The sequence below is a fragment of the Garra rufa genome, chromosome 6 (genome assembly GCF_049309525.1).
Source record: "Garra rufa chromosome 6, GarRuf1.0, whole genome shotgun sequence".
Taxonomy (NCBI): Eukaryota; Metazoa; Chordata; class Actinopteri; order Cypriniformes; family Cyprinidae; genus Garra; species Garra rufa.
In genome coordinates this window covers 27,357,460-27,378,434 of record NC_133366.1, presented here as the reverse complement: position 1 = coordinate 27,378,434, position 20,975 = coordinate 27,357,460, and the positions used below count along the sequence as shown (strand labels likewise).

The 20,975-nt window shown below is 34.5% G+C and overlaps 1 protein-coding gene across 1 annotated transcript in view; it reads left to right on the top strand.

Moving 5' to 3' along the window:
* vps8 (VPS8 subunit of CORVET complex) overlaps window positions 1–20,975 on the top strand; it is a 151,753-nt gene that overhangs the window by 10,802 nt on the left and 119,976 nt on the right. The window contains exons 3-7 of the mRNA XM_073842614.1: window positions 14,792–15,014; window positions 15,093–15,182; window positions 16,394–16,445; window positions 17,749–17,791; window positions 17,871–17,943. Of these exons, the coding sequence (XP_073698715.1) occupies window positions 14,792–15,014; window positions 15,093–15,182; window positions 16,394–16,445; window positions 17,749–17,791; window positions 17,871–17,943 (481 nt within the window). The remainder of the gene's footprint in view (window positions 1–14,791; window positions 15,015–15,092; window positions 15,183–16,393; window positions 16,446–17,748; window positions 17,792–17,870; window positions 17,944–20,975) is intronic.

The window sequence follows — 20,975 nt, the reverse complement described above, 5'->3', positions numbered from 1 at the left end:
TTTTTAACCACAAATGTTCATCTTGCTCTAATAATGTAATCTTGTTGGAAAGGTCACACCCTACCTTTCCTTTTTGAACCGGAGTACACAGGCGAAGAACTAATCGTACATGACCTTTCCAACATGATTACGTAATGCGTGAATATGTGCATGAACATCGCAGAGCTAGTGCAAGATGAGAATTTGTGGTTAAAAAGTATATAAATATTTATTCCTTTTTGAAAATAAGCGAACATTTTGCTAGATAAGACCCTTATTCCCCAGCTGGGATCTTGTCAAGAACTTTGAAGCTGCATTAAAACTGCAGTTCGGACCTTCAACCTGTTGGCCACTAGGGCTGCACGATTTTGAGAAAAAACCTAATTGCGGTTTTTCTGACAAATATTGCGATAGCGATGCGATTTTCGATTTTTCCGTTCAACACTTTTAAGTGCATAAAATTAAAATTATGAATAAAAAATGTTAAATAATGTACTTTTATGACACAGAGGGTTAAATTAACTGCATACATAGTGATTGAGGTAATGAGATTGTTTGATGCTTCGTGATTATTAAATACCTGAACCTAAATTTAACAATCTTAAACACTGAAAAATAGAAAATTAATTCTTATTAGATTTAGATTTTACGTCGACATACTTTACATTTAGCATTCTTTTGCTCCACGTCATTCTTCGCAAATCCAAAATAAGTCCAAACAGCTGAAGTACCACTAGTGGTGCAACGGATCACAAAACTCACGGTTCGGATCATATCACGGATTTTGAGTCACGGATCGGATCATTTTTCGGATCAGCAAAAAACAAACAAAACAAAAAAAAGTTTTTTTTTTTTTTGTTTTTTTTTTTTACTAATTACTGAATGCTTACATTAAGTACTTCTAATCTTAATATTAAGTAAAGATCATGTTCCATAAGGATATTTTGTAAATTTCCTTCTAAAAACTACTAGCTGAACTAATAAAATCAGTAACAAAACAAGAACAATTACACAAATGACAAGTGTAGATGGATACAACATAAAGTTACTAATAAAATCAATAATCATAGAATTCAGGTGCGGAGATTTAATAATAAATTGTAAAATAACTAGTGCTTCTGACTGCAGGTATTTATAGGACGCTGTCTCTTTAAGGCCAAATGCACGTACCTAATACCGGCACGCATCTCTTTCTCAGCTGTTTCACAGTTCGCTGAAGACATACGACTGTGTTTACCAGAATACCAAAAACGGGTATTTAAACAGAACTTTGTATGTACGTTTCCGTCCAAATAGAAGTTAAAGAGGAATCAATCTGTGTATATCGCGCCTCTCTCTCTCTCTCTCTCTCTTTCTCTCTGTGCGCGTGCTCGCTTCAGGTGTGTGTGTCAGCGGCAAAAAATAAAAAAATCAGCATGCGTGTTCCCTTTTTAAATTGTTTGAATTGGTAAATTGGCAAACATGTGCTAATTATAAACTTTTACTCTATGATGGTTAAACTTAACAGTTAATCCGCGAATCACATGCGTGCCGAACCGTGGGGGTTGGTCCGTTTCGCGAGATTCGACCATTTTGATTGGCTAATAGGTTTGTCACTCAAATGTCAGAGGCGGGGGAAAAAACCTCAGCCTCCTGAGGTTAGGTTATTGCGGGAGTTAAAACCTCAATATCGATGCGATAAAGGTTAATCGTGCAGCCCTATTGGCCACCACTGATGTCCACTATATGAAGAAAAGTCCTGGAATGTTGTCCTCAAAAACCTTAATTTCTTTTCCATGCATCTTGGATGACATGGGGGGAGTAAATTATCAGGAAATTTGTATTCTGGAAGTGAATTAATCATTCAAATCAAAACAGAATAATTGTCCTGTGTTTTTTTTTTTTTTTTTTTCTGGTGATGGAGGCTCTAAATGGAAAAAGGGATGGGGAAGTGGGAATTTACATTTATATTCAGTCATTTAATTGAATAGTGTGTATTTTTTTGCTATATTGAACAACCATAGTTTTGAACAAAAGTTCTGTGCATGCAAAGAGCAACATCTAGTGTCTTTGTTACCATAGCTACAATAAGAAGCTGTCAAAGTGCTTGTCAGACAAACTGATTGAGCATGGTTTCACAGTCTGTAATTGATGTTTCCTATTTTGACATCTGAAAGTATGTCAAAAAGCTATTGTTTTTCTTTTCTGCCATCTAGTCTCTCAGCACACTTTGTATCTTTTTATTTGCTTGGGAAGAAGATTTCAGTTCTGAAAGTTATCTTGTAAGTAAAGCAAATTAAGATATACACTTTATTGCCAAAAGTATTGGGACAACCCGTTCTAAGGAACAGGTTTGACTACTGTAGTCATTTCCATGGGTACAAATCCTAATGTTTAAGCATATAATGATATTCTAGGGGATTGTGTTTTTCTAATTTGATAGCAACAGCTTTGACAGGACCCTTTTCTATTCTAAGGCAAGGTTCAAAAAGAAATGATTAATTTGTTCAATGTGGAAGAACTTGACTGGTGTGCAGAAAGCAAAGTCCTAATCCCAGCTGAACATCACTGGAGTGACTTTGAATGCAGACTTTGAGCCAAAAACTCATCACCAAACAGCAGTGGGTATAGTCATTTTGGACACTTCCAAAACTGTTGCAACAGAGATGGAAATACAATTAATAAATGCATTACATGTAATTGTTCCCGTCTTTGTTGCCACAGTTTTGGAAGTGCCTTTTTCTGTTCTAAAGAAGGGGTGTCCCAATACTTTTGTCCATATAGTGTATGTACAAGTCATTGGTGTTTGGTGATGAATTTTGGCTCAAGGTCTGCATGGGTAAATAAAGTGGAAGTGAAACAGTCAGTTAATATCATTTAGTTAACTGATTTCCATTTTAATAATACCTAACAAAATATATAACAACGATTAAAAGTTTAGTTCACCCAAAAAATTAAAATTGGCCCACAATTTACTCACCCTCAAGGCATCCTAGGTGTATATGACTTCCAATTGGAGTTATATTAAACATTTTTTAGCTCTTCTATGCTTCATAATGTCAGTGGGCGAGTGTTTCTGTTCAAAAGTCCAAAAGAAGTCCAATAAAGCACATCCATCCATAATAAAAAGTGCTCCACAGAGCTTCAGAGGGTGAATAAAGGCCTCCTGTAGGGAATCTATGCCTTTTTGTAAGAAAAATATCCATATTTAAAACGTAATAATCACTTTTTGCGAAAACCAACAGTTGTTTACAGAAGCAGAAGAAGCAAAGTGTCCTTACTTTACCAAAGAAAAACCAGTCTCCTCTTGAATTATATCAAAATTCTCCAACATTTTTCTTTACAAATCCTCCTTTTGTACTTCTAATTCATGACCAGTGTTTTGTTTTGCTCTCTCTTCTCCTCTTCCGCATTCGTCAATTCACATACGTCATCCACTCGAAACGGCTTCTGTGTACAACAGCTAGTCAAGCTAGAGAAAAGTGATTATTACGTTTAAAAAATTTTCTTACAAAAAATGCGTTGATTCGCTACAAGAGGCCTTTATTCAAACCCTGGGGCCATGTGGAGCACTTTTTATTATGGGTGGGTGCATTTTATTGGACATCTTGTGGACTGTTGAACAAAAACACCCACCCACTGCCATTAGAAACTTGGAAGAGCCAGGACAATTTTTAATATAACTCCGATTGGATTCGACTGAAAGAAGACATATACACCTAGGATGCCTTGAGGGTGAGTAAATTATGGGTTAATTTTCATTTTTAGGTAAACTAACCCTTCAATGGAACCATTTTAAAGAAAAGGTATGTTTTGTTATAGCTTTTGGAGCAAGGGTGCCACCACCTTGCAATACCATAGCGTGTGACGTCATGATTATGGTTTGATTATGGTTTTCACCATAATTTGGATGAATATCAAAATTTTGATCAAAGTTTTGATATCCAAAATGTTGTTTTCATAACGCAAGGTGCAATGTGATGTAAACAAACAATGCTTTATACAATATCGATCATGGCATCTTATTGTTATGTCAGACCTTTCAGACATATTTGTATTACACTGGCTAGTTGGGGTTATGTAACACATTTTATGTTTTCCTGTGAGTACAAGTAGCTTACCTGCTGTTAACAGGATGCAAAAACTAGTCGCGTATCTGAATGATCGGGCTGCTGCTTCCTCAAGAAAGTTTATCATTCTCAGTTTTGTCAGTTCAAACATTAAAGTGTTTTAAACCATTCAAGCGCAAGACAGCATGAAAGAAATGTCATGCTCGTTTCAAAATCAAAATCGTTTCTGTATGCACACGTACAAAAAGCTGCAGCTTGGATGACAAGTGACTACTAAATTGAGTTCTCTTTAATGTCTTCTTGAGCAAATATACACAAAATTATGTCAGAATGGCATAAATATGGTTTCCGACCCACTCTTTACCCCAAACCAGCAGGTTCACAACTTATTTCACCTGTAAAGGTAGTACTGCTCAGTCCTCTCACCGTATTGGCTCAAATGCATAAGCAATTTGACTTTTTATGGGCTCAACAGTCATTTCAAGTTTGTTTTCCTTCATTTTAAAACAAGCATGTGATCAAAAAGTAAAGAAATGCTTGTTTTACTTCACTTGGCAACAGAGCAAACCGACCCTGTGACGTCACATGCGGTGGTATTGTAAAATAGTGGTTCCTTGCTTCAAAAGCTAACACAACTTTTTTTCTTTAAAATGGTTACATTAATCGTGTTAGTTATATATGTTTTATTTTAGTGGAAATCATTTGAATAAATATGTTATCTTGTGTATTAAAGATATTGTTGAATCACTATACTCATTTTTATAGAGTTATTTGGTAAGAAGATTGCATTTAAGAAAATATGCTACGCATTTAAAACATGCTTCCTTTATACATATATACTCACAGTCTTTGTTCACAAGCTTTACAGTCCTACTTCCTAGAGCTGCTATCATGCTGTCTCCACAGAGACTTTAATCCCTGTCATCACTTCCTGTTTTCTAGTAGAGTTCAGTTTCTCTCTCACACTTCAGGTGCTGCCTGAGTAACTGATAAGCTCTTATCACAGTAGGTTTGTTTTTAAATGCACATCCAGTTAATCAGCAGTGTTGTTTTTTTGTGTATGGTATTTGCTTGCAGCCTTTAAAATAATGCTGTTTATACAGGCTTGGATTTTAGTGTTGTGTGATATTTTGCTTAATGTTTGAGCTGTTTTTCAATCAAATATTAAGTTTCATAATTCAGTCTTAGACAGATGAGAAAATTAGATTTTAAAAATCAGTTTTCAAATTTGTCACTAATGCGTTATACTGTGTATAGTTTGTAGGATGTGTGAAGTTTGTATGTGCATTTTAAGGCTGCTGTGTTCAGTTTTTGTACTTTGATCAGGGAGCTTGCCAATAGCATGTGACAGACCTCTGCACTAGACAGACTAGCTGCCCATGTGCTTGATGCAAAATGCTTGCCTTTAAAATTATGCCTTGTATGGTCTACATTTGCGGTTGATTTTTGAAAGTGGAATTTTTGCTGACATTTGTAGACTGAAGGTTGGTTTTTGCATTTATCTTGTATTTAAAATGTTTAGCCTTCCATTGTGTTTTGTACTTGATGTTTTGTATTTATACAAATACCCACACTTGCTGTCTTTGCGCTTGACCACTTGTCTACTTACATTACGTATTTCCCGTGTTTTGGTCCAAGTGGTCATGAAGACCACAAGTGTGTGTAGAACTTTTCATTGCCTAATGGAAAACATTTATAGTGTTGTAAAAGTGCAAGTGTTGACAGCTTTATTTTGATTTTTAATACTATGCATTTTAAAATAAACTTCTAAATGTCTGTTCAGTAGTCCCTATAACAGACGACACGGTTTAAAAACAATTTAATATAACAAGTGATAAAAAACAATTGCAAATGTTGTACAAAATACAGATACTCATCTTTCCACCAATATAAATTGTAGAGCTCTATATGCTTTATTACGAAATTATATGCAATATCTAATTATTATTAATATTTAACTGAGATCTCTGCAAAAAGTCTCATGATTTATTTTCAGAATGTAATGGATAATGGGATACTCTTAGCCTTGAATACCGCTCCAAAATGTAGTTTTAATGTGCATTAAGGGCTTTGCGCCTTGGCATTTTAAAGAGATGGTTCTCTCAAAAATGAAAATTACCCCATGATTTACTCACCCTCAAGCCATCCTAGATGTATATGACTTTCTTCTTTCAGACAAATACAATCAGAGTTGCATTAAAAAAGGTCATGGCTCTTCCAAGCTTTATAACGGCGTTGAATGGATGTTGAGATTTTGAAGTCGAATAAAGTGAACCCATGTATGACAGTTAGCAGAAGCTAGAGATTACGGTTTATACAATTTTAAAAATGGATGTTTTTTCCTATACAAATGCATCAATTTGCTTTAGAAGGCCTTTATTAATGCTCCAGAGCTGTGTGGAGCACTTTTTATGCACTTTATTGGACTCCAAAGTTTCAACAGCCATTCACTGCCATATAAAGCTTGGAAGAGCCAGGGCATTTTTACATATAACTCAGACTGTATTCATCTGAAAAAAAAAGAAAGTCATATACAGATCTGGCCATTAAAAATGCGTCTATTTTCACGCGGCAGCCTGCAATTCGGCACGCGTGGGCACGCGTCCTGCCGCAGCGGCTTTTTTAGATTTTTTTACAACGTTGTTGCACTTCATATAATATCCACCAGGTGGCGCAAGGAACAACATTCTGTAGCCAAACACCATGGCCAGCTCTAGGGGGCGTTGGTCACAAATACCAGTACAATAGTTCAATGATTCCTCTTTCCTGAAATTATGGTTCAAACCAATAGCAAAAAGATAGCCTATTCATAAGCAGGTGCAGTTGTATTGTTATTTTGTTTTCTTTCTTTGTTTTCCTGACGAACATTTATTAGACTGCATCGGAAACAGAAATGTTAATTTCGGTTATTTTATTTCTCCAACCGACAACTGACGTAAACCGCTAAATTCGTTTTCAGGGATTAATTATACACAAGCAAGAAGCAGCATAAACATCAGAACCTCACGTGCAGAGCTTATGCACAGAGAAAAACCCAACAAACCTATATATAATAATAAATAAAATAGGCCCACATAAGAAATATATGTTTTTCTTTTCTGAATGAATAATAATTTAACAAATTAATAAGTAGCAAGCCTATATGCAGAATTTTAGGCAATTTCTGTGATGCGCCCTTAAACCAGCATCTTGTTTCCATTTTTTTTTTTTTTTTTTTACAAATAGCCTACACGTTTTTTTTTTGTTTTTTTTTTATTTTTATTGTGATTGTACACAAATAACAGAAATATGTAAAATATCATAGTTTTAAGCAATGCCGTACTCTTGAACGAGTATTGTAAGCTGTATCCACTTTATTAAGGGGAAAAAAACCAAGTGATCCTGACGGCACCGCAGGCAGTTAAATAACTCGACAACTTTCACCTTCACAATAACATACATTATATATTTCAGCGTTTTAAAGCAACATCAAATTAAGATATGCATGTTTAAGAGGTAGTTCGTCTTTTTCTTTTTCTAAGATACACAATTTTAGATACACTGACAATTAATTTGAGTAGAGACAGATAGAAATGGGAAGGATAAATATAAACTACAGTATTTTTGCGATTTTGGTGCTTAGAAATTTATTCTAAGCGGGCCGCGGGCGAATAATATAGTTAATATAGCGCGGAGCGGGTGGATGCGGAATAAAACCTCGTGGAAGCGGGACTGGAAAAGCACTTTGTTATATCCTATAGACTATTTAGATACTTCATCATCAAGCAAAAATTTATTCATAAGCAGGAGCAGTTTTATTATTATTTTCTTTTATTTTTTTCCTGTTGAACTTTTATTAGACTGCATTGATAATAGAAATGTTAATTTCTGTTTTTTTTTTTTCCAAAGGACAACCGACGCGTTTAGTTATTATTAACGACAAGATTGTCTTAAATTACATTTAAATTGAATCGTGGCTGTGACACATTAATAACAGTTAAATTCGTTTTGAGGGGTTAATTGTACACAAGCAAAAAGCAGCATAAACATCAGAACATCACGCGCAGATCTTATGCACAGAGAAAACCCAAAAAAGCTGTATGTAAAATAAATAAAAATGCCCATATGCGAAATATAAATTTCTTAATGAATAATAATTTAACAAAACGAAATAAAATAAAATTAATAAGTAGCAAGCCTATATGCAGAATTGTAGGCAATTTCTGTGACGCGCCCTTGAACCAGCATCTTGTTTACATTTTTTTTTTTTTTTACAAATAGCATACACATCTGTTTTTTCATTGTGATTGTACACAAGTAACAGAAATATGTAAAATAGCATAGTTTTGAGCAATCCCTTACTCTTGAACGAGTATTGTAAGCTGTATCCACTTAATTAAAGGGGGAAAAAAACGTGATCCTGACGGCGCCGCAGGCAGTTAAATAACTGGACCACTTTCACCTTCAGAATAAAATACATTATATATTTCAGCGTTTTAAAGCAACATCAAATTAAGATATGCATGTTTAAGAGGTAGTTCCTCTTTTTCTTTTTCTAAGATACACAATTTTAGATACACTGACAATTAATTTGAGTAGAGAGGAATAGAAATGGAGAGGTTAAATATAAACTACTGTTTTTATAGAGTTAAAAATTAATTAATTAATTTATTAGTATTATTACTATTATTATTTTGATTTGTTTTTGCGATTTTGGTGCTTAGAAATTTATTCTAAGCGGGCAGCGGGCGAATAATATAGTTAATATAGCGGGAGCGGGTGGATGCGGAATAAAACCTTGTGGAATCGGGATTGGAAAAGCACTTTATTGTTATATCCTGTAGACTATACTTCATCATCAAGCATGGGCGTCGGGAGCAAAAAAAATGTGGGTGGGTCCTCCCCCAGAAAAATAAATACTTTAGTATATGCCATTTTCTGTAGTCTGGTGCCTTTTATTTAATGTTTTTACACAATGCAAATACTCCATATTTACAAATATTACAAAAGACGGCTGTTCTGCAACATTTTCAGTGGCGTAAGTGATAATACGAGTAACACATCGTTTTTGACGCGGGAGACCCGAGTTCGCATCCGCCTTATGGTGAAATCATTTTCGAAATCGTCTCCCTTTTCACTTATATCACATCGGAAAGGCATTTGTTTATTTGTTAATTAATGAAATAATTGAAAAGTTGAAATAAAGTATCAACTAGGGTTAGGTCACCTACCGTAAGTGTATCTGAGCACTATACTGTACTTTTAGGAGTGTTAATAATTAATTTTATTATTATTATTATTATTATTGTCTTTAGATTTGTTCTTACATTTTGATGCCGTACATTATTATGACGCACTGTTTTTTTTTTTTTTTTTTTTCTTAAAAACTAATTGAAGTGAAAGGGAAGAAACCCATGTAGATTTGGCCTAATGTCCATAAATACTATAGCCTAGTATTGTATCCTAATATAGAAAATAATTTAGACAAATAAACAGAAGGCTCACTTTTGAAAACAATAAAGCTTAGCCTATATGACTGACAACGAATACAACAATTGTTAAGTATCAAAAGTGCTCCAGTGAGTTATGCAATTTTTTTCCACCTTTTTTTCTTTTTCTTTTTTTTTTAAAGTGGAAAAGTAGTTCTTCTATTTCGGAGAAGTTCATTAAGTCTGTCTCTTAACAGCTTCCAGTCACGAACTGCGGGTACTCCGACCAACGATCAGTAAAAGTTTTTTTTTTTTTTTTTTTTTTTATTCATCTTTAAACAGCTCCGATTTACATCATTTTAGCCTGGAACTAGGCTTAAGTCTGTTCTGGGAAACCAAAGGGAAGTGTAGTTTTTTTTAAATTTTTTTTTTATCAGTTTTCTGAAAAGTAGCCGTTAATGAGGCATCAGAGTTAAGCGGCATGCAGTATAAAGAGCGAAATGTTTATGAATGGCAGAGTGGGGGTGGGGTGGGGTGTTGAATGCTGTCTGTTGCCTTGTTGTAATCAACATTTGGAGACTTGGGGGTGGTGGGGGCGGATTCCGACTGCATTCAGTTGCATTTCGAATTCAGCATTCAAATGCATGCCAGGGAGAAGGGGAAAGCTTTCCTCACACGCTCCACTTTTTTCAAAACATTAGTGTCCAACCTGACACGCGGGTCAGTGGATAAACAACCCGAACCCGACCGTTTTCAAATAACCCACCCGCAACTCGGACCGCAGAATAAAAAAAATAAATATTGTACCCGACCCGCCTCCTGACCCGTATGTTTAATACTAAAGTGATTAAGCTGTGGAGATGCAGTCTGAAATATCCCGACATCAGAAATCCATTGGTGTACAAGCTAAAAAATAAAATTAAAATAAAACAATGTGTCCTGTTGTAAAGTCGTTGCCGTATTGTTGTGTATGAAGTTCAGATGTTATTATTTTAAGAAATATATATGTTTTAGGATTCTCCTTATTTTTGTTTTAGACATCCATCAATTACGGTGAATAAAAAAAATTCCGCGCTGGTGGAAACAAGACTTTCGCTTCTACTTTTGAGACCGGTGTTCTGACGTTTTTCTAAAAAAAAAAAAAATAAGAATTCAAAATTCAAAATTTATTGTCATAAAAACAGAAGGTGAATATAATTCAAAAATGTTAAGTATTTGCTGATTAAAGAAAACATGAAGGATGCCGCTTAATATTTGGCTTTTACGTGAACTTTAAAGCATATCCCTCATTCCATTTGTTTTCTTTGTTTTGTAATCTTTATATTATTTTCGTGAAATGTATTTTTGCTCAACATGCATTTCTCGTGGCCACGAGTTTAATGAATAAACCAACCTGCGTGACATTAGTAACCCAGAATTATTTGAGATATTTCGTTTTGAGTTAAGAAATTGTTTGCCTATATTAATTGTTATAGAAATTAATACAATATTAAATAATTATACAGGCGATGCTGTATATGCTAATGCTGTCTGTGCGCAATGTAGACAGCTTTCACAAGTGTTTACATGTATTACATGTTGGCCTACTTCAAATTAAATAGCCCTGCAAGAAACATTTCATGCATCCCACAATCTTGTCCATTGACTGACCTTCTTTTTTTCCCATTATATTTGTATTATTCGTTTGTATTCGTTATTTTTTCCTTCATTTTGATCTCGTTACATAACATTCTGAATGTAAATGATACTGTAAAGGTGCTATGACTGGGGTTTTTACTGGAATGCAGTTTAAAGGTTAAATTTAACATATATTGTATTTTATTTAGTCTAACTAATAGACAAATAACTGAAGAGTGAATCATTCACATAGTTTCATTTGGAAATAATTTATCGTCACACAGTAAAATAGGCCTACATTCCTTCTCTTAACTAAAGAATTGAACATATAAAATATGAATTGAACATATTTTATTTTGTTTAGTCCAATTAACAGACTAGACTATATAAATATTAAACTGTTTTACTGAGAAATGAATCATTCACGTAGTTTCATTTGTAAATGAAAACATCATGTATCGTCACACACGGGGATAAATACAATCAAAAAGTCAAAACGTAATTGGCATAATTGTCAGGCGTTAAAAATAAATAGCCCTAACCAGGTATTGAAATAATAATAACCTATAATAAGAATAAATAATAAGTGATTTAGAGCTATCTACTTTTTTCTTTATTGTGAATCGCTTAACCTAAATAACTTTATATATGCTATTTGGCATATATTTAGCAAATATTGTGAACTACAATTATGCCAATAAAGTTTTGACTTTATGGTTGTATTAATGCCCGTGTGTGACCATACGATTTACAAATGGAACGTGAATGATTCACTCGACAATGAAACACTATATAGGTTATAATTAGACTAAAAATGAATATATGCCATATAGTATAATCAAAGCTTTCATGGCATGTCAGCATTTATCATTTAGATTCGGAATGTTAAGAGATCGAAATTAAGGGGGGCATACTGAATATAAACGAATAATACATTTATTACAGAAAAAAAGGATCAATTAATGGATAAGACTTAAGGATGCATAAAATGTTTCTTGCAGGGCTATTTAATTTGAAGTACTTATATGTAATAAATTCTTGATAAACTTTTGAATGCTGTCTACATCGCGCACAGACATTCGCATATACAGCATTGCCTATTGTTAATATATAACTTAATATTGCATTAATTTCTATAACAATTAATAAAAACATTTCTTAACTCAAAATAAAAAATATTAATAAACCTATCTCTGATAATCCTGGGTTATGGTTACGCAGGTTTGTTTATGCATTAAACATAAGGATGTCGTTACCTCGACAAAATAATCTTGTGGCCACGACATAATATGACATTCCCAGGAATTAATATCTCGTGGCAATGACAAAAAGTAATATGACGTTCCTACGAATTCATTTGTGTGGCCACGACAAACATAAGTGAACCGAAGGTGTCCCCTCCAGGTTACCGTACCTTTTAGTTTGCAGCAATGTTTTCAGCCTGCTCCAGTCCAGTGCGTTACATGACTGCCCCCTACTGATCATGTCTTTCCTATGTCATTGTATTTTCCGTGTTCCTTTGGAATACACCGGCGTCACGCGAGACCACTTTACTTCCCGCGCGCATTTTAAATGGCCAGATCTGTACACCTAGGATGGATTGAGAATGAGTAAATGATGAGGTAATTTTAATTTCTCGGTGAACTATCTCTTTAAGACCTGGGACAGTCTTGTGCACTTCCTGTTGTGTACACAAGATCACAGGTGTGGGTATTTGAATGGGCCCAATGTTTTTATATTGAATGCAAAAATATCCACCCACTGTCGCTTTGGCCTTGGTTATGGAAGTTTTTTCTCATTCACTTTGTTACTAGACGTTTAAAGAGTAAAGAGTTTTAAGACACGAACAAAATGAATGAGCTCAGAGATGAATCGCAGCACTACTACGTTTAATTCCAAGCAAAAATCTTTAAAAATCTGAGAGCAATCTGAGAACAAAGACAAGAATGCACAATTATTCAGTTCATTCTTGTAACTGAATGAACTACTCAGTCCACTGTGAATCAATAATGGTGCAAAATATATAAAATATGCTCTCCAAATTATAAATTACTATTGATTGAAGTATAAAATGCTCATGAATTCATAAAATTGGAAAATATTTGAAGTTCACAACAAAAATGTAAATGTATACAAGTATATAAGTTAGGGCTGCAACAGCTAATCAGAAATAATCGGTAATGAAATTAATGGGCAGGGAATTTGATTGATTAATCACATCTGCGTCCTCTGCATTGAAAACATCGACCAGTCACTACCCTTTTTCCAGCAGTGAATAACACTTATGGACAAATCAGCTTTAAAAAATTGTGGAGGACACAGAGTGAGCTGCTAAAGAAAACGTACATGACTTAAATTGCCCTAAACATGAGAATGCTTTATATTAAGAGCTTGTAACAAACTCATAAGCGTATAGTTTAACATGGTTTACTGTCAGGCGATTTAATAGATTTGTGTTTTTTTAAAGCATTTAAGAAATGTTTTCTCCACCCACATTTTACAGTTACATCCAGGGCCTAAAATTAACTCACCAAGCGCCAAATGTGAGTAAACTGTAACAGTGTCAGTCGCCAGTTGGCGGGTAAATCTTTTACGTCTTTTACGTGCATCTAACAATGCAATGGAGTGAAAAAACAACAGCCAGTTTTTAAAGAGAATCACTGTTTTTGGCTAATAAAATAATCTTTTTCGAAGAAAAGATCATTGTAATTAGCTGTCTGAAAGGTTGCGTGTTCAGCTGTACACATATGCTGAGCAGCTTCAGACAGCACACCAGTAGCGCTTCAGTGGACGAAAACACACACAATTATGTCAAAATGCACGGTTGTGGCGAGTTACCTCGTAAACGTAGTCTTAAATGAGTTTTAAAAGCTTAAATGAGCATAAAGAGTTGGGAGAAAATCGAAAATGTGTTAAATCCGCGTCATGTGCATCAGGTTTTAAAGAGACCGCGCTTGTTTTAAAGTGAAACCTGCTGAGGTCTGTCATTGATGGACAAGATTATTGTAAATATGTTTAGTCATAGTAGTAGTTATAACTGCCTGTTTTTGCAAAAAGAGTTTCATGGCTGGTTAAAATCATTTTTGGCCAGTAAATGCCACCGGCCACCAGCAGGTGTGGCAAAAAGTTAGTTTTAGATCCTGGTTACATCCTTATCTGTAAAAGTTAGAAAGTAATACGATTTAATGCAACTTAGGCTTGTCTTGACAGCTTCACAGACTGCACTGAATGGATGACTGAGCACTATAGGAGTTTTTATTTACGAGAGCAGTAACTGTAAAGGGCTACTGTAATAGAGGTATAAAAACTTTCTATATCCAGATTATCATTTCCCTATAAAGTTCTCTCAGTGCATTTGTTTTACTGCTGCACCACAAATGTCTGAGCACAGGAACAATAAACAATACTTGGATTTAAAAACTTGGTAATAATCTATTGCTAACAATAACCGTTGTTAATTTAAAAAAAAAAAAAATTTATAGTTTAGCGCTGCATGAATCACATAGAGGGCAACCAAGAAGCAAGAAGCTATGCAAATTTTGCATATCAATCCAAAATAACCCTGATTTAAAAAAAAAAAAAAAAAAAACTACATAGAGAATTTGTCCACTTCTACACAAAATTCCTTATTCATGGGGGTTTATATTGAAATGGCTGTATTTTCCCTACAAAATTTTGATGGGCATTTTCAAATGTGATTACCCATCTCATTTTTAAAACAATCTTTCTTCTGCTCAGGGACCTGCTATTTAACCAGATCTACCCTCGACTGGTGGAGAACTCTGTGGCCAGGGGTGTGTTTCTGGAGAGCCTAGAGCCTTACATTCTGAGCGAGCGGATTGGCTGTCTAACTGCTCCCGTCATGAGAGACCTCCTCAGCTATTTCCAGGAAAATGGGATGATGGATAGTGTGGAGGGATGCCTGGTCCATATGGACATCACCAATCTGGACATACAACAGGTGTGTATGTGCAAACACATCATCTGTAAATGCAAGTCAACATATGTCTTCTTATAAACATGTTATGTTTGTTTGTAGGTGGTGCAGATGTGCTGGGATAACCAGCTGTATGACGCCATGATCTACGTTTTCAACAGTGGCATGAATGACTACATCAGCCCCATGGAGGTATGATAGTGTGTGTTCAATGTTTTTTTTTTTTTGTCTTAAAATATGATTTAAGACTGAAATACACTACACAACTTCTCAAATCTAAAGATTTTAAAACACTAGGCATTATACACTTGGTGACTTTGTAAACTGAACACATTCATTATTGTCAACAGAAGCTTGATGCATTAGAACAAACCTCAAACACAAAACTAAAAGTGCTTGCAAATCTCATTGGTTCTCGTGTAATCACATTTTAGCTTCCGTTTTTCGTATTTGAAATAACCCTTTAAGTAAAGGATTATACATTACAATGTCAATATTATATGCCTTCTAAAATCAGCTCAAAATATACATTTTTCATCATACACTATAACTGGCCAAAATCTGCAGACTGGCACTGATGAGTAGCGCTGACTTACAGTCCAGACTGTAAATTGGGTCAAAAGCTGGGCAAAGTCATGCATTCCAATTTTTAATTTCTTTTTTTTTTTCGTTTATGCTCTGATGGTGTAGTTGCCACACAAAGCAGAAACCACTAAACTGAACCGGGTAAGCCTTTGGGGACACATCAAGGGTGTGTGTGCACATTTTTGATCCACACACGTGTGTTTTTCCCCATAAAGTGTTTTTTTTTTTTTTTGAGTGTGTCTTTCTCACCATTAAGCTAGAAAAAAAAGATGAAAGCCTTGTTGTCAGGGGAATCTTCTGAACCCCAGATGAAAGGCGACTGAGAAAGGGATTCATTTGTTTTATGGCCAAAATGTCACACATATACACACTGACCAAACACAAAAGCTCTCCTGTGGTGTGTGTTGTGCTGGATGGCGTGACCATGTCTTGCAGGTGCTGCTGTGAGTCTGGAGGGAGAGACTAGAGTGTTGTATACATCACATCTTTAGCTTGAACACAATATAAAAAACTCTTTTGACAGGCTTTAGGAGACTGTCTGAAGAGTTGAACTCAACATGAAATCAAAATTTCTCTTTTTATCCTTTTTCTTGGTCGTATCATAAACGGTCTTCCAGAGGGAGAAAAAAATATTTTATAGATAAAATTTCTTTAATGGCTGATTGTTGTTAGAAAATAATTAAGCAGCTATAAAGCTGAAAGATGAAACGTTACAATTATTATTATTATTATTATTTCAAATTTATTCTGTTAGTAATGTTCATGTTCACTTGTCACAAAAAATAAAAATAAACTGCTTCTTTTTTCGGTGTTTTCAGAAACTCTTTCAGGCAATTGGACCTCCTCTCCGTGAAGGAAAACCTCTCACAGGTAGAACAGAGAAACAGAAAACATAGAACAACACATCCCACTTACATCAAGATTCTCTGCTGAACTAGAGCAGCTGACAGTAGCTATCACAGAAAATGTCTTGTTTTTTTTATTGTTTGTCATCAAAAAAGGGTGCATTTGAAGTGAAATAAGACTGGAAATGTGATATGGCTTTTATCAAAAATTGTGTTTATTAACAAAACAAGCTTTAAGGGCTCTCTACAATTTTCCATCAAAATGTTACATCAAAAGTTCAGTAGTTTAATGTTTGAAAATGAAGAAATTTAGACAGCCTTAAATGTTAGTATTGCAGTTTTACAGTTGTGATGTAAAATTCAGTTATTTTATTTTTAAATATTAGTAATTTTTATTAAAAATAATAAAAAATAATCAATAAATCAAAATGACATATACTGTATCTACATTCATATACACTGCCGTTCAAATAGAAATTTATACACTACTGTTCAAAACTTTGGGGTCAGTACAAAGTAATAATTTTATTCAGCAAAGATGTGGTAATTTGAAACAAAGTCATAGTAAAGAATCATGAAAAAAGTATCACAGGTTCTAAATATATATTAAGCAGTAACTTTTTCGAACATTCATAAATCAGTATATTAGAATGATTTCTGAATGATCATGTGACACTGAATACTGGAGTAATGATGCTGAAAATGTTGCTTTGCATCACAGAAATGAATTATTTTTAAAAGTATATTAAAATAGAAAACCAATATTTTAATTTGCAATAATATTTGAGTTTTTTTCTGTATTTTTGATTAAATAAATGCAGTCTTGATGAGCATAAGATACTTTTAAAAACATTTAAAAACATAAAAACATAGATTTTGACCAAATTGTGAAGCCCTTCAAACACAGCAAACCTGAATTGTGTTTACAATTGCATTTTAAATAACAATCGCAATTTTTATCCAAAAAATCAGTTTGATTTTCCCCCCAAATCTGCTAGAAGTTCTAAAAGATGATTATGACTCATGTATGATTTTTTTAGATTTACCCAATAACTTAGCCTTTATTTTGCATATTATCAAAAATAACGTTGAACTAGAGATACTCAGCAAAGACCCTACTCACCCAACCCTAATTTCCCATACTATGTTGAAAATTGACAAAATCTGCTTAATAACACTGTTATTACTAGATAGTTAATAGACAATAACAGTGTAAATGTTCTAAATTTTTGACTGCTGAAGTAGAATGGCTTTTATTTCTGAAATCTAGTCAGCTAATGCTAAACTAAAGGTCACAATCACGATTTCCCATTTGTTTCCTTCCACAGATGAGCATGTTGTGATGGGCAATAAACTGCTGGTGTACATCAGGTGAGGTGACTTTCTACATAAGTACTGCACTCATACATAGTTGCATGCTATAACACACCTGTTCTTTCTCCTCTGCCAGCTGTTGTTTGGCAGGACGGGCCTATCCATTAGGTGACATTCCTGAAGATCTGGTCCCTCAGGTGAAAAACCAGGTAAGTAGTCTAATTAAACCCAGATTGCAGAAAGAAAACGTGCATTGTTTGGTTAGCAGATGTACTGCTAATTTCTGCAGTCACATACTTATGTTCTATCACCCTAACACTCATGTCTGTTTTGCTTGTGTGGGGTCTGTATAAGTCACACCACTCTTTCTCCCTCAGTTATATACAGCACAAGTGTGTGTGTATGTTTAGTATTCTTCGCAGTTTGCTCTCAGCAGGGCTTTTAGAGGGATTTTTTCTTTGTTGCCCATCCAAAGTGCTCAAGTGATTTGTTCTGGGATGGACAACCTCCAGAGGAACTTAAATACGGACACAGATGGCGCACACAACCTAAAGCTACACTCTTTGTCATGCAGACACATCAAGTGCTGTCACACTCTGTAGTTTTGAGTGAAAAGCATGACAGACAGGGTTGTTTACCCCAATGACATGTAGAGATGATCTGTCCTGAAACAAGACATTTTCTTGGATAAATCAAGGAGAGTGTGGAAGAATCCAGCTTTGGGTTTGAGAATAGGCTGCAGAATGCACACTGTAAGAAAACAATTTATAGAAAAACAAGAAAATGTACTGGTGGCTTTCTGCCAGGACATTATCCGATACGTTTATGGTCATTTACCCTACAACACAACACAATTCAATGAGTATTTTAAGTTAGGTAAAATACCTGTAAAAAATACACATAAAATTTCTTAAACATTGAAAGCAATACATTGGGCCCCATTTTTACACACATTTTAGGAGTGTAGGATGCATTGAGAGGGTTATGCTACACATTGGATCCTAATATCCATGTTAACACCTGGTTAACCTGGTTATGTTCTTCTCCTGTGAAGACTAAAAGAGATGGTCTCAGATGTTTACACTTGTATCTCATTTAAAAAAGAAAGAAAGAAAGAAAGAAAGAAAGAAAGAAAGAAAGAAAGAAAGAAAGTTTTATATATACACTGTCGTTCAAAAGTTTGGGATCAGTAGGAGTTTTTTTTTTAAAGAAGTTTCCTATGCTCATCAAGGCTCCAATTATTTGATCAAAAACCCAGAAAAAAACTGTAATATTTTGAAATATTATTTTAATGTTAAATACCTGTTTTCTATGTGAATTTATTTTAAAATGTAATTTATTTCTATGATGTAAAGCTGAATTTTCAGCATCATAATCCCAGTCTTCAGTGCTACTTGATGTGTCCAGATTCTTTAATGAATAAAAAAGTTAAAAAGAACAGCATTTATTTAAAATAGAAATCTTTTGTAACAATATAAACTACCATTTACCATTTTGTTGTGGTCAGTACATTTTTCTGTTTTCTTTTATTGAAATAAATGAACACTTTTATGCACCAATGAAGTGTTAAATTGCTAAAAATTGATAGCAAAGACTTATATTGTTAGAAAAGATTTTAGAAAATGCTGTCTTTTAAACTTTTGATTCATCAAAAAAGAATCATACTTTGCAAAACAATATTAAGCAGCACAACTGTTTCCAACATTGATATTAGAATCATTTCTGAAGACACTGAAGATTGGAGTAATGGCTGATGAAAATTCAGCTTTGCATCATAGGAATAAATTATGTTTTAAAATATATTAATTTATTGTTTTTCTTTTTATGCATTAAAAAAAAAACTTTAAACCATGTCAGTCAATACTGAACTTTGCGTCACAGGAATACATTCTGTTTTAAAATATAATAAAATAGAAAACCTTTATTTAAAAAAATAATTAATGTTTCTTTTTCTGTATTTTTTTCTCAAGTAAATGCAGCCTTAATGACAATATGATAAATCTTTAGAACATGAATAAATGTGTGTGTGTGTGTGTGTGTGTGTGTGTATATATGTATATATATATATATATATATATATATATATATATATATATATATTAGGGGTGGGCATAGATTAATTTTTTTAATCTAGATTAATCTAGATTAATCTAGGTGGCGCATTAGATCAGGCGCTCATCTCCTGTTTCCAAAATGCATCACAAACTGCTTGACAATTGCATTTACAACATAATTACCTATACACACTTGTGTAACCAAGTACTTCTGCGCAAAAGGCTGCACGACGTGCGTGTAGCCGTTAAATACACAGACGCGCACGGGCATGGATGTCTGCGTGCATAGTCTTCGATTAAACTGCGTTGCTTTTAGAAGCGTCAATTCAGTTGTTGCATGTAGTTTAATGTCTTTATTTCGGGATTATCAAAGTAAATTATAACTCAAACTTGAGATTTTACTGGGGCACAGCAGATTTTCACTGGGGCACGTGCCCCAGTAAAAAGGGTCTAGCAACGCACCTGCCCTGAAGCGGCTTCATAGCTGCATCCATGTTTGCACGTCTCATTTGATGTGGTAATTTCACAGAAATTGAAGACTCGTTCTCGCCCCCTACAGTGCAATTCGACTAGGTATACGTCATTCGCGCTAAAATATCCAGGTGAAAGTCATCATATCTTGCGTAGTTTAGACCCAGCTCCCAACCCAACTTTGAGAATAGATTAACGGCGATATTTATTTTATCGCCCGATAAGAGTCTCACGTTAACGCAGCACGTTAACGCCGATAACGGCCCACCACTAATATATATATATAAAATATATATATAAACCCTGCATCATCCATACTGAAAAAACAGACATTTTTCAGAGTGTGACAACGTATATATGTTTATAAATATATGCATGTTTAACAGTGTATAATGTATGTTTCACAGCAGGGAGTAAATCGTATTATCTTTTGGGCCCTAATGGGTCATGTTCAAAGAGACACATGTGCAGAGAAAGAATCCTGTTTCTCTTTGATCTCTCATTGCACTGTCACACATCCATAAATTCCCATGCAGTCACACACACACAGTGTCACATCTGCAGTTCCTGAAATAAAACCTCATCCCTGCTGTAAAACACAACATTGGCGTCGCAAAGATGAGCACCTCCAAATGATGCCCAATTACCTCTCTTTATCTATGTGAATGGGAGATAATGGCTAATCTTTTGGTCCGTGCTGCTCTCACACACACACT